This window comes from Pipistrellus hanaki, assembly GCF_964339955.1.
Source record: "Pipistrellus hanaki genome assembly, chromosome: 14".
Classification (NCBI taxonomy): domain Eukaryota; kingdom Metazoa; phylum Chordata; class Mammalia; order Chiroptera; family Vespertilionidae; genus Pipistrellus; species Pipistrellus hanaki.
Window position 1 is genome coordinate 17,293,430 of NC_140516.1, and position 15,001 is coordinate 17,308,430.

A 15,001-nucleotide genomic window follows, 5' to 3' on the forward strand; every position below is an offset into this window, starting at 1 on the left:
CATTGATGTTTCTAACTCTCTATCTCTCTCCCTTCCTCTCTGTAAAAAATCAATAAAAATTTTTTTAAAGAAATGCAGTCATGCACAGCACAATTCTCTTCAGTACCTTCTGCCCAAGAACGAGGCTCTTAGAAGACAAGATGGTGAACCCGTCTCCTGGCCCGTCTTCAGAGGTGGAATTCGAAGCCCCTTCTTTATCGCTGTCCTTCGGTTTGGACTGTGGGTAGAAATCAGAGGAACAGGTGGGCAGTCATTCGAGAAAAAGCCCGAAGTGGCTACATAAAGCTCTTCGCATGGCCACCACCACCGTGGGCACGGAAGGCAGTGGTTAGCGTCTGTTCTGTTCTTGATGGAGGGAAGCAAAGGGGAGCGATATTAGGACAAGAAAAGGGTGTTGCCCAAAATACGAAGTGTGCAAGGGTTCAGGTGCTCCTGTAGTTCTCACTCAAGCCCGCACACAGCTGTGTGATTCTTGCTCTTCTCACGATGACAAGCACCGGAACCCGGGAGGGTCATTCCGGCACACGGCTCCACCCCTTGTCCCGGGTTTCCCTGGGCACCGAGGCAGGCAGGGAGCGCTTACACGACCTCCGTGTGTATTGAAGGTCTGGGGAGGGGAGCTGACGGCCTCTGACGCTGCTCTGGCCCACAGGACGTCCCGTGACTGTGGAAACGTCCTGATCTGTGCTGCTCAGGGCAACGGAGCACGCAGCTCGTGCAACGGAGAAAACACTTTTAAATCTGAGTTAAGTTAAACTCAAACGGGAGGAGCCGCACGTGGAGAGCAGGTGCCAGAAAGCAGTTGCCTGGGCAGCACCTGAAAGCATTACTCTGCAAACGGCATCTCTGGCTGTAGCTGCTCAGCCTGTCAGGTTATCCGCCCCATCTGACACCCCATCGGCTGGCCTTAGGGGCCTCTCTAGAGTAAGGTGACCAGATGTCCCGATTTTTAACAATTTGTCCCGCATCCCGAGGCATTTTAAAAAAAGTCCTGATTTTTGGAGAGAAATCTTTAAAAAAATCGGGACTTTTTTTTTTTTTTTTTTTTTTTTTAAAAATATATATTTTATTGATTTTTTACAGAGAGGAAGGGAGAGAGAGAGTTAGAAAGATCGATGAGGCTGAAGCCGGTTTGGCTCAGTGGTAGAGCGTCGGTCTGCGGACTGAAAGGTCCCAGGTTCGATTCCGGTCAGGGGCATGTACATTGGTTGCGGACACATCCCCAGTAGGGTGTGTGCAAGAGGCAGCTGGTCGATGTTTCTCTCTCATCGACGTTTCTAGCTCTCTATCTCTCTCCCTTCCTCTCTGTAAAAAAATCAATAAAATATATATTTTTTTTTAAAAAGAAACATCGATGAGAAACATCAATCAGCTGCCTCTTGCACGCCCCCTACTGGGGACGTGCCTGCAACCAAGGTACATGCCCTTGACCGGAATCAAACCTGGGACCCTTCAGTCCGCAGACTGACGCTCTATCCCAGGGGTCTTCAAACTACGGCCCACGGGCCACATGCGGCCCACAGAGGAGTCTGATCCGGCCCGCCAGGTTTTTTGGGCAGTGAGCGCAGCCGAGGTGTTACAGGACTTAGTAGTTCATATAGTCCAGCCCTCCAGCTCTCTGAGGGACCGTGATCTGGCCCCCACTTTAAAAAGTTTGAGGACCCCTGCTCTATCCACTGAGCCAAACCGGTTTCGGCGAATCGGGACTTTTTTTTAAAAATGCCATGGGACACGGCACAAATTGTTAAAAATTGGGACTGTCCTGCCAAAAGCTGGTCACCTTAGTTATGGGGGCAGTGGCAGGGATCTGGAACCATGAGAACCACCCAGGCTTTGGAAACCTCTGGGAGACCCCGCCTGATGACTGGAGCTCGTGCTTGGCATTGTCTCCCAGCACCATGCTGTGGAGTCCCCCGTTTTTTGGAGACGTGGCTACACCTCCGTCTTTGACGGTCCAACCTTCCTCCTGTTCAGAGAGCCCCTGGCCCTCAGACGCAGCCTGGCTCACCTTTTTGGACGCCCGTGGCTTGGCAGCCTTGGATTTCTTGCCCCCCTTCTTGCCGGACGTGGCCTTCCTTCCTCTCTTCTCGGGGGGCGGGGAGAGGATGGTTTCCGACTTGCCTTTGGTCCCCCGCTTTTTGGCCAGCAGCTCGGGATGGATTCTGGGCAGGACGCCCCCGCTGGCAATGGTCACTCCTTTCAGCAGCTGGAGAGAGAAACGCGTCGGTTCAGACCACCAGGAGCTCACTGACTCTGGATCGAGTACAGTCCCCACTGTTGGCAAAACAAGGTTAGGCCTGGCCTTTGTTGCCCCCGAGTTGCATAACGCACAGTCTGATCGGCTTTTCCCGTTTCCCTCGCAGAGTATCTCCATAGGCCCCAAGGCCCCCGGTGACCTTGTGCAGAAAACACAACAAGCAAAGCAAAATGAAAGGGTTCAGAGGCTGACCCCGGCCCTGTTGCCGAGGGCCCTGGAATTCCAGACATAACAGAGGATAAGGAGCCTCACACACGGGGAGCGCAGCTTGACAAAACCAAGTTCAAAGGTCAAAGCTGGGGCCAGGCCCAGCAGACCAGTGGTCTCCGCACCCCTTTGAGGAAAAGAAGGTCTGGCCAGACCCAGAATATATAACAGGATCTACTCCAGAGGCAATTTTATTTTGAAGCTGAAGGATATGCTAGCAGAACTGATTCTTCTCTTTTATGATCTAAAACAGTGTTTCCCAAACTTCTCTCATGATGAGGATCACCTGGTGGAGTTGTTAAACTACAGATTCCTGAATCCCAACTAAGAAGTGCTAACCTAGAATTTTTGGGAACATATAGGTAAAATTGTATACTTACAATCTAAGCTTAGAGCACTAGTTAAGTATACAATTTTACCTATATGTTCCCAAAAATTCTAGGTTAGCACTTCTTAGTTGGGATTCAGGAATCTGTGTTTTAACAACTCCACCAGGTGATCCTCCTCATGAGAGAAGTTTGGGAACACTGATCTAAAAGATCTCTTTTGGTGTAAACGGGACTGGGAACTACAGTAGGAATGACTGCAGCCGGCTGGGTCCCATTCGGCCGTGCGTTTGACAAACCCAATCGGGGGCAGGTGTCCGTGGGCAGCGGTACCTGATTGAGCTCCTCATCGTTGGCCACGGCCAGCAGGATGTGTCTCGGGGCTATCCGCGCCTTCTTGTTGTCCCGCGCAGCATTGCCGGCCAATTCCAGGATCTCCGCTGAAATCACAAGGGGGAGTTAATACGATCAGAGTGGGGTCTGAGCTTCCAGAAGCTTTTCCTTGGGAATGGTCTTGGAGTTTGACCACTTGGGTTCACTTGTGATTTTTAAGTCTGGGCCTGGAAAGAAATCCAGAAAGCTGAAAAGAATTCAGGTCCTAGACAAGTAAGGTATTTTAAATATATTTTATCAATTATTATTATTATTATTATTTTTTTTTACAGAGAGAAAGAGGGATAGAGAGTTAGAAACATTGATGAGAGAGAAACATCGACCAGCTGCCTCCTGCACACCTCCTACTGGGGATGTGCCCGCAACCAAGGTACATGCCCTTGACCGGAATCGAACCTGGGACCTTTCAGTCCTCAGGCTGAGGCTCTATCCACTGAGCCACACAGTTTCAGCTAAGTAAGGTATTTTTAGCAAGACCTGACACATGATCCTGTGACAAAGTCTTCTAGTTGTCCCTTGACATTAATTCCTCCCCATCCTCCTTGGCATATGGATCTGATTTTTTTTTTTTTTTGTGGGCCCATATCCATGGGAAGGAATGAAGACAGTTTTCCCCAACCTCCCTTGTGGATAAGTGTGATCATGTGACTAAGTCCTGGCCAGTGAAAGGCAAGCAGTGGTGTTGTATGGTACCCCTTCCTTTCCTACTGCTGGACTGGGGATGTGATGGCTGGGGTTTGACCATGAAGAAGCTGTGGACGATGGAGTAACAGACAGGAGGCACTGAGGTATCTTAGGGCTGTGGAGCTTCCTTACCACCCTGGGCTGTGTTCTGTAGACTTGTTTTGTATGAGAGAGAAATAAATGCTGTTTAAACCCTAGCATGGGACCTGAGCTGCTTTCAGCCTACTGACGACAGGGCATCTCTGAAGAGAACAGTGATGGAGGTGAAGTCTGTCTTTGGTACCCAGGGGACCCTTCCACAATCCCCTTTGCTGCTTCACTTGATGCCCCGGGTCCCTCTTGTCCTAAAGCAGTGTTTCCCAAACTTCTCTCATGATAAGAGTCACCCGGTGGAGTTGTTAAACTACAGATTCCTGAATCCCAACTAAGAAGTGCTAAACTAGAATTTTTGGGAACGTCTAGGTAAAATTGTATACTTACCTAGATGTTCCCAAAAATTCTAGGTTAGCACTTCTTAGTTGGGATTCAGGAATCTGTAGTTTAACAACTCCACCGGGTGACTCTCATCATGAGAGAAGTTTGGGAAACACTGTCCTAAGGGAAAGTGGGCGGGAAGAACCCCCTTACACTGCGGGATGAGGAAATGCTCAACGAGAGGTGACTTCCTACGGGGAGACCTACGAGATCTGCCCAGGAAGGGATGTTGGGGCCCAGAGGCCTAAGCATGTGTTGACCCCTCAGAGGCCTAAGCATGTGTCACATGGTAAATGTGAAAGAACGGACAGAAAGGAATTTTCCTAACACTACTTCACCGGCTACCAAATTTTTGAGTCAAGTTAAAAAAAAAATCTATAGAATTGTTTTATACTATCTGTATGCTTCCTCCTTTCTTCTCTTATTTTGTTACTTTTCCTTCTTCCTCAATGTTAGGATGTTCTGCTGAATGAAACTTGTCTCGTCTCGCCCGGCTAGCTCAGTCGGTAGAGCATGAGACTCTTAAATGAAACTTGTCTGCTTTTAAAAGTCTGAATGAGCCTATAAAGAAAAATTCCTTCCCTCAGAAAGCTAACAACAATGTGCCATTAAATGGTTTCACTAATACGTGGGGGGGTGGGAGGGAAGAAAGTGTTCGTATGTGCATGTGTGTGAAAGTGTTTGCCCAGGCATATGTGTGTGTGTGTGTGTGTGTGTGTGTGTGTGTTGGGGATGTGCTGGTATAATGGCATAAATATTAAATCCTAAAATTAACAGGGGATTCTGTATGTCTTTCTAATCAACCTAATTTCAAATAAAATAGCACATGAAATTGCCATCACTTATAAAATATATGGCAATAAAATAAAAACTTGGCATAAGTATGCCATATTAATTAAGCAAATGTAATTAACAAAAATTACAATAAAATAATCATTAGAGTTAAATATTTATATGGCATTTCCATAATGAAAAGTGCTAAATCACTGCAAATTCATCTCATCGCATCCCTTCCAGGTTATTAAGCAATGAATATTGTGTTTACCAACTGTTCATTTATACAGTAGTCATGTTTTCTGAATCAAAGATTGAGGAGGCACTGTAGTTTGAGAAGTATAAGCATATTTGTAGAGACAATGGGACAGAGTATTTGAAATTAATGCCATATTGGATAATCTGATTTGCCGCATTCAGGCTGCTGCCCAACCCTTTCTTTATTTAAAAAAGTGTACCCATCAAAAAAAAAAAAAAATGCAGTCATAAAGCTTTCACTAATAGGCTTGCTGGCCCAGCCGGTGTGGCTCAGTGGTTGAGCGTTGACTCATGAACCAGGAAGTCACAATTTGATTCCCCATCAGGGCACATGTCCAGGTTGTAGACTTGATCTCCAGTAGGATGCATGCAGGAGGCAGCCAATCAATGATTCTCATCATTGATGTCTCTCTCCCTCACCTCCTCTCCCTTCCCCTTCCTCTCTCTGAAATCAGTAAAAACATTAAAAAAAACAGACCTGCAGTATGACTCTAGGTTAAAACGTGCAGCTTCCCACTGTGTGCAGTAAGACAGTTTCCTGCCCTGGCTCATCTCGGGGGCCCCATGCCTAGGAAGAGGGTGCATCCACTCCCCCTTCTTTCTAGGTGGGTGTAGGGGCCAAGGAGCCTCCCCATTTTAAGCTTCTGAGGGATCAGATTTAATCGAGCATCTTGGCCCATCACTCTCCCGCCTGTGTCACCTGCATCCAGAGGAAGGAGGTAAGCATCCTCTCGAGTGCATGAGCTCAGGCGTCAACAGGGGAAGCAGTGCTGATGGGAAACCCTCCATGCTCAGAGCCTGAAGAAGCCCCTGCAGGTCAGGTCATGTTCGGCAGGACAGACAGATGCACAGACGTGAGGCTCACCGATGGGGAATCTCCCAGAATTAAATGCGGCTCAGGAGAGAGTGGCCGCAGGGACGAAGCCGGGTACAAGGCGAGGCTCGCATGGGACTCAGCTCCCGGACTAGCCCTTCCAAAGCCCGCCCTGGGGAGCAAACCTGAGCCTGTGCTCTAGTGAGAAAGCAGAGGGAGAGCTTTCTCTTTTTAACGTTCCTTTAAAGAGGAAAACTTAAGGACGCACACCAGAAAATCGAGACCGACGAGTTCTTTTCTCCGTTGAATGTTTCATCGGAACATTCCTTGCGAAGGAGATGCCACCATTTAAATGTGTGAAATGACATTAATCATTATTAATATTTTCAAATGCTGTCCCGACAAGATGCATTCATGTGGATTATAAAAGGAGCATTATCATTAAATATTTACAGGGCATTTCCATAATGAAAAGTGCTCCATCCCTGCAAACTCATTCTCACATCGTTTCCACGGGACAGTTGCTACACTGTTGAGTGACTTTATTGATCTTGGGAACACAAGTCTCCGTCTCTGGGCCATCGGTAGGAAAACTGGGCTTGTGTGGCACACATGTGTTTCACTGGACATTCTGTGGGGAGGTCACTATTCCGTTAAGCGGTGGAGACTTCCCTGGAGGTTTATAGACTTCCATAGCGAACCTCTAACTTCTTGGAAGTCTGATCTCCAGCAATAGTAACCATCTGGCATGCACCTCAGTATCTGGTAGTAAAAAATAAAAAATAAAAAATTCTGTATCCCAAAGGGATATTATTTTGGGAGGGCTTGTGTCCTCTCATTTTGTACATTACTGAATCAACACGGGATGTTCTGGCCCCAGCAGATGGAAAATAGCATATTAAATGGGGGGTTGGAACAGAGGGCACCAAGTGGCCACTCCTTCAAGACCATCTCCTTCTCCAGCCCATTTTGCTTGCACACCTGCCCACTATATGACGGCGCCTCTGGGCTCTGTCTGGGCCCTTTGCTCTGCTCAGGCCCTGAGTCTTTCGGGGGAACCCCATCCCTCATGGCTCCAGCTTCCACCTCCCTTCCCGTGTGGTCAGATCTGTATCTCTAGCTCTGCTGAGATGTCACCTGGGCCTCCTGACCTGGGTGCTCCACAGGCAAATCAAACTCCCCCGTCCTATCACCCCCTCCCCAAACCTGCTCCCCGCCTCGCCCCTGGGACTGACAGCTCCGTCCACACACAGACCTTAGTCGTCCTCTCCGCCTCTTCGCCCCCATCCCCCACCCGCTTCATCAAGCTCACGCCTTTGCCCCTCTCTCCACGCCCGGTGCCATTATCCGAGTTTAGGCTCTCTTCTCTTCCGGCCCAGCAAACAGTAGTGACTGTCGAAACGGTTTCCCTGTCCCCATTTTGTCCTCCTCCAGATCCATGCCAACAAGGCCGCCGCTAGGCCAAAGGTGCCTTTGTGCAAATTAGAAAAAGATGCCTCTTCCTCAAGACGCCGGACTGCCCTGATTTCCTCTGAACAAGACCCTTTACTGCCACCTGCTGGAAATGTTCATGATAAACATAGTTATTTGAGGTCCATGATGTGAAAGGCACTCCTTTAAATGTGTGTCTTTCCACAGCGTACAACCTGCACAGCCACGCGTGTGGCTCCGGCTGCCAAAGCGAGCTCTTCAGAGCACAGATGCAGTGAGAAAGAATCCTTAGATAAAAATGCTCGGCGTTAAATGGATAGACCCAATTATCCGGAAATGATGTGTAAATGATGGGTTTCTATGTGACACAATGATTTCAGGAGGTGCCCTGAAATTCAACCCTGCTTTAAGACTCATTTGTCCTCTCAGTTGGAAATATAAAACATTCTCTCAACATAAAAAAGGTAAATTATGCATTCTCAATAGCTCATCGTGGTCCTCCGTGGCCTGCACCACCCACCTCCCCCATCTCATTCCACCCCCAACCACCGGCCCTGCCACCCTCAGCTTGCTCCTGGAACACAGGACTTCCTCTAGTGTCTGGAATCGCTGCAATACTTCCTCTAAACTTCATCCTTGTTCCTCCCATCCTGGCAGTCTCCCCCAGCTCAACCCCTCCCGTCTGAACCTGGCAACTCCTACCAATTGCCAACTCTGCTGCCCATCAGAATCATTTGGGGGAGCTTTGAAAAACCCTGATGCCCAGAACATACCCCAGAATTTCTGGGGGTGAGACCAAGGCATCAGGAAAAGAGAGGGATAGAAACACTGATGAAAGATGAAACATCATTGATCGGCTGCCTCCTGCATGTGCTCCACTGGGGACAGAGCCCGCAACCCGGGCACGTGCCCTGACCGGGAATCGAACCCTGACCTCCTGGTGCACAGGTCTGTGCTCAACCACTGAGCACCACCAGCCAGGCTCACCGTCTCCACTTGCCTGAGGAAGATGCTGGATGCTGGGACTGGTGGAGAGAGGGGGCCGGATGGATATTAATGGCGATGTCTTCCTTCTAGGTGCTCATCCTCTCTTCTAGCTCATGTGCAACTCAGGAGCAAACCCTGTTGGCGTTGCCTTCAACATATATCAGGGCTCTACCCTTCCTTGGTGCCTTCTCCGCCCTCTCTCTGGATCTCTGCTGTAGCCTTCCAGCTGCTTCTCCTGCTTCCACCCTGTGCCCCTCCCCCAGGATCAGATCACTTCCGCCTCCGCTCCAAACCCTGCAGGGCCGCTATTGCTAGCTCTTATCCCCGCCCCGCCCACCCCTCCACCCCCAACCCCTTAACCCCAGCCCCTTCTCCCTTGGGCCTCATTTACAGTCCACGCCCCACTGCTGTTCCCCCAACACTCCCAGCACCTGCCTTCCTTCAGACTAGGGCACCCACCCCCAGACACCTGCAGGCCCACTCCCGGTTTCCTTCACATGGGCCTTGCTCTATTTTACAACTCCCCTCCCTCTCCCTTTCCTGGAACCCCCTGTCGGTAGAACCCACTTTATTTGTCCCCCAGCACTTCACACGCCTGACACAGCAGCACACCCTCCACTTGTTTGCTTGCTTCTCCCTCGGGAATGCATTCTGCTGGAGGCAGGGATCCCTGTCTGTCCTGGTGGAGGCTCTATCCTCAGCATCTACCACACCTGGCCCACAGCAGGTGCTCAATAGCTGTTTGCGAGAACTCCGCTGAGAAACAGGACGCTCTGCTCTGGGAGGTGCTGTAGGTCCTTACAGACCTGCTGGCTCAGAGTCACAGTGGGATGGCTGTGGAGGCCGGGGGCTCTAACCCAAGACCCGTGAGAAATCCCAGTCACGGTCCAATCCTACGACCAGAGAGCAGCCTGAGGACTTAGTGTGCGTACTGACGTGCAGATGCTTAACAGATATTTGTCGAGTAAATAAACGGGGAAATGTAAGCTTTTATCTGAACCAAAGATGCACAGAGATGACCGTGACTCAAAAGGCCAAATTGTGTTTTATTAGCGCGGAGTGTGACTTCCGCCAGGCGGAGACGTAGAAGGTATTTAATGACTGTGATCTCACACACACACTGTAACGGTCAGGGTGGGGCAGCAGAAAGAGCACAGCGTGGGACTGGAGGGTTTCGGGGAAGCCCAGCTCCTGCGGGGAGGCAGGCTGTGGGATCTCTGGGTCACCCACGTGGTCTGCAGTCTCAGTGGGTGACAGGAGTTTAACAGGTTGTTTTCAAGTTTCATTCATCTTTCTCGAAGCCGGCACCCCAGCCCCGGCAGGGTTTCCCATCAGGTTTCTGGGTCCTACACCAGACCCAGGGAATCAGGCCACCGGAAGGGGTGCAGCCAGGACCTTGCATTCTGAACGAGCATCCACCCGAGCCTGTAGGCCTGCTGCTGAGAGACTGGCTTCCACCTTGCTCCTCCTCCGAGCGTCCCTGAGCCAGCAGCGTGGGCATCACCTGGGAGCTCGTGAGGAAGGCGGAGTCTCAGGCGCCACCTGGCCCTTGTCAACAAGATCCCCAGGTGATCCCGCCTTGAACAGCACTGCTCTATCTCACTGGATCCAATCCACTTTCAGAGCCCTCCATCCCCTCTCCCACTTCCTGGAGCAGTGGTCGGCAGACTCATGAGTCAACAGAGCCAAATATCAACAGTACAGCAATTGAAATTTCTTTTGAGAGCCGAAAACCGACTTTTGCGCATGGGCCACGAAGTTTCAATCGAGAGAGAATTATTGATCAGTTGCCTCCTGCACGTCCTCTACTGGGGATCAAGTCTGCACCCCGGGCATGTGCCCTGACCGGAATGGAACTGTGACCTCCCGGTTAACCCACTGAGCCATACTGGCCTGGCTATATAAATATTTTAAAGCATCCTTGAAATTGTGAAGTATTTTTTCTGTTTACGACACAAGAGTACAAGAACAAAAACGAAGTAAAAAGTTCCCAAATACATAAAGAACCCATACAGTGAAAATCTCATCTCTTGGTAAAAAAGTAATTTAACCACCAATATTTTCCTCCGGACCCCCCGTAGACAGAGGGCCACCTCTGTAAGGGGCAGGACTAGAACGCTGGCCTTGTGGAACCCACTGAAGACGCCTCTGATGCTCTGGTCAGCATTCTTTGTGGACACTGAGTCCCAGCCCATACCCCGGAGAACCGATGTGCAATGGGGACTGTATGTACAGTGAAGACCCCCTTTTATGAAACAAATAGCAACCCCCATCTCCCGGGTCTGTCCTCCTGTAGCTTCTCTTCTTTGGGAACCTAGATTCTCACACATTGCATTCCCCTACGCAAGACACACCATTTTCTTTAAAAAAAAAAAAAAAAAAAAAAAAAGAGCCAAAACCGGTTTGGCTCAGTGGTAGAGCATAGGTCTGCGGACTGAAAGGTCCCAGGTTCGACTCCGGTCAAGGGCATGTACCTTGGTTGCGGGCACATCCCTGGTGGGGGGTGTGCAGGAGGCAGCTGGTCGATGTTTCTCTCCCATCGATGTTTCTAGCTCTCTATCTCTCTCCCTTCTCTGTAAAAAATCAAAAAAATATATTAAAAAAGATATATATATATATCTATATATATATATATATATAAAATTATATTTTTATTTTATTTTTTCAGAGAGGGAGAAGGATAAAGAGCCAGAAACATCGATGAGAGAGAAACATCAGAAAGATCGATGAGAGAGAAACATCCATCAGCTGCCTCTTGCACACCCCCTACTACAGCCAAAGTACATGCCCTTGATGGGAATCAAACCTGGGACCCTTGAGTCCGCAGGCTGACGCTCTATCCACTGAGCCAAACCACACCATTGTCAGGGCTGGGCTGGAAAAGCCCCTTCCCTGTGGGCTCTCTTCCTCCCGTGCTGCTCCCCTGTCCGTCTGAAGCCCCTGTTCCTCCCCCGAAGCCGGCAGGCACGGATGAGCAAGCAGGCCCGCCGCAGCCCCGCTGCCGCCCACCGCGGCCTGGGACGGCAGCCTGCGGCCTGTGAGCGGGCCGCGGAGTGCGGGCCGGGCGGGGCACCGGCCGGGGCACGTTACCTGCCAGGTACTCGATGACGGCCGCCATGTACACGGGCGCGCCCACGCTGATCCGGTACTTGAAGGTCCCTTTCTTCAGGTAGCGCATCAGCCGCCCCACAGGGAAGATGACCCCGGCCCTGGCCGACCGGGACAGCTTGGACATCTTCTTCTTCCCGCTCCGGCCCGACATCTTGCCTCAGTTTCCCTCTCAGCTTGCGGATACGGTGGCTTCCTGGCGCTGGCACAGTGCTGGAAGGAAAGACAGCAGGGTGAGGAAGGGCGGCTGGAGAACATCTGGGAACAGTGACGGGCCTGACGGCCCAGGGAGGGGGCTGGGACCGGCGGCCACCCCAGGGTGCTGCGGGCAGGGAGTGGGGTGTGGCAGGCCATCGGCAGGCCCACCCACAAACCCCTCCCCACCCCATCAAGCCAGCCCGACCTCAATACGAGAGGCCAAAGACTGTCACTGGAGAGAGGCCATGACTGGTGAGTCACTGAACAATGGTTTCCAACGATGTCCACGTCACCACCCAGAACCATTTGCGATGTGCAGCCTTATCTGGCAGAAGGGTCCCTGCAGATGTGACTAAGTTCAGGGTCCTGAGCTGGGAGCTTATCCTGGATTGTCTGGGCAGCTCTAATGTAATTGCAAAGGTCCTTCCAAGAGGGAGGCAGGAGGTGAGTGAGGAGTGATAGGAAGGAATGAAACCAATTCCCCCTCAGAGCCTCCGGAATGGATCAGACCTGCTGATGCCATTTTATTTTAATGTTTTAAAAAGTTTTTTTTGCCGAAACCAGTTTGGTTCAATGGATAGAGCATCGGCTTGGGGACCGAAGGGACCCGGGTTCGATTCCGGTCAAGGGCATGTACCCTGGTTGCGGGCATATCCCCAGTAGGGGGTGTGCAAGAGGCAGCTGATCGATGACTCTCTCTCATTGATGTTTCTAACTCTCTATCTCTCTCCCTTCCTCTCTGTACAAAATCAATAAAATATATATTTAAAAAATAAATAAAGTTTTTTTTTTGTTTTTTTTTTTAAATTGATTTCAGCGAGGAAGGGAGAGGGAGAGAGAGATAGAAACATCAGTGATGAGAAGAATCATTGACCAGCTGCCTCCTGCGGGCCCCCTACTGGGGATTGAGCTGGCAACCCGGGCATGTGCCCTTGACCGGAATTGAACCTGGGACCCTTTAGTCCACAGGCCAATGCTCTATCCCAGTGGTTGGCAAACTGCGGCTCGTGAGCCACATGTGGCTCGCAAGCAGAGGTTTGCCGCTCTGTTGACTAATGAGTTTGCCGACCACTGCTCTATCCAGTAAGACAAGCCAGCTGAGGCTGCCGGCGCCATTTTAGCCCAGAATAAGGACTTCTGACCTCCAGACTGTGAGTCAGTCTGTCTTGTTTTAAGCCACTAAACTTGAGGGTGTTTTTTTTTTAAAAATTTTATAGCAGCAATAACAAAACTAACACATTCCTCTTTTCTCTGATTTGCTTCTGCCTGTTTTAATACATAGTACTTTATTCATAGCCTTGACCTGCAGTTCAGGGCTGATTTCCAATAATTCTTAGAAACTGAAACATGCCAGAAGAGGCCACTTTATCGAATATGTTAATGCGTAGTAACCAAACACTGCAAATTAAAAGCAAGAATGCAACTGGAGCTTCTGCTCCTTGGAATTTGGGGGAGAAACTTCAGAATCAGCAGGAAGAGGTGACTTCAATGCCATGCCCCCAGAGACATGTGAATTTGAGGGAGTTATTTCTGTGTGAAGATAAAACAATTCTATGCTTTTGAAAGAGTCTCTAAATGGCTAAAAGTAACTCAGAGAATTGTAACAGAGCTTATAATTCTCTGAGTTAGTTATTGTTGGTCAACGGAGTACCATGACCAAACAATAGAGTATAATTCAGAATAAATAAGAGCAAATTATAAAGGGCAGGCAAGCAGGACCAAAGGAAAGAAGCCAGAAAACTGTAGGAAATGTTTCAATGAATCAAAGCGCTCTGCCCCAAAGGCAGCACCATTCTCTGTGGCCATTTCGTGAGGGGATGGACGATGAGAAAGTCAAAGCGAAGCTGAAACTGGTTCTACCTGTGGAGGCAGACGTTTCAAATTCTGGTTAGGCCAGCTTACCAACAGCCAAGGTGGCAACGAAAAGGCCTAAGAAAGTGGCTAAGCATACAGTATGATGGAAGAAAGCTCTAAATGAATGCATGGCTAGTGTGAAAGATAAGGAATTATTTAATCGGGATGGAAGAATGAACACAGTGTTCAGTTTTCTAAAGTATCTGACTGCTCTGTTATGACTGAGGAGTTTTATATGAAACTATGGAATTAGTAACAAACCCCATTCCGAACACCCTCCTATCGCCAAGTTAAAGGATGCGAGTTTGAGGCATATTATCACCTACCTCACATACATTAATTTCAGATGCATCTGTGTATTTACTAGATTCCCCCTCGATGTGTCATTTTGCCACCAAAAGATGCAGGTAGGTATTCATTCTAAGAAGAGCAGTCAGTCTTAGAATATTATCCCTTTTACAGTAAGACGCAGCAATAAAATAACATCACCATTTTTAGAGCTACATTGTCTGTGTTTCAGCTGTTCAAGGCTGCTAACTCTCAGAAGTAGACTTATAGATAGACTAGGGGCCCAGTGCACAAGATTTGTGTACTTGGTTGTGTGTGTGTGGGGGTCCCTCAGCCTGGCCTGCACCCTCTTGCAGTCCGGGAGCCCTTGGGGGATGTCCGACTGATGGCTTAGGCCTGCTCCCCTAAACCATCAGTCGGGAGATCCTTAGTGTTGCTGTGAAGGCAGGAGAGGCTCCCGCCACCACTGCGCTCCCCAGCCGTGAGCCTGGCTTCTGGTTGAGCAGCGCTCCACCTGTAGGAACACACTGACCACTAACAGGCAGCTTCTTCATTGAGCGTCTGCCCCCTGATGGTCAGTGCGTGTCATAGCGACAGGTGGTTCTGCTGTTCCATTGATTTGTGTGTGTATATATATATATATATATATATATATATTTTTAAATATATTTAATTGATTTTGTACAGAGAGGAAGGGAGAGAGATAGAGAGTTAGAAACATCGATGAGAGAGAGTCATCGATCAGCTGCCTCTTGCACACCCCCTACTGGGGATATGCCCGCAACCAAGGTACATGCCCTTGACTGGAATCGAACCCGGGACCTTTCAGTCCCCAAGCCGACGCTCTATCCATTGAGCCAAACCGGTTTTGGCTGATTTGTATATTAATCTTTTTTTTTAAAAAAAATATTTTTTATTGATATTTTTTTAACAGAGAGGAAGGGAGAG

The 15,001-nt window shown here is 49.4% G+C and overlaps 1 protein-coding gene across 2 annotated transcripts in view; it reads right to left on the minus strand.

Moving 5' to 3' along the window:
- MACROH2A2 (macroH2A.2 histone) overlaps nt 1-15,001 on the minus strand; it is a 40,054-nt gene that overhangs the window by 6,674 nt on the left and 18,379 nt on the right. For both annotated transcript variants that reach the window (XM_084903712.1, XM_084903711.1), the window contains exons 2-5: nt 11,696-11,926; nt 3,124-3,230; nt 2,009-2,206; nt 107-217 (exon numbers count right to left, since the gene is read on the minus strand). In XM_084903712.1, the coding sequence (XP_084759838.1) occupies nt 107-217; nt 2,009-2,206; nt 3,124-3,230; nt 11,696-11,867 (588 nt within the window). In that variant the 5' untranslated portion in view covers nt 11,868-11,926. The remainder of the gene's footprint in view (nt 1-106; nt 218-2,008; nt 2,207-3,123; nt 3,231-11,695; nt 11,927-15,001) is intronic.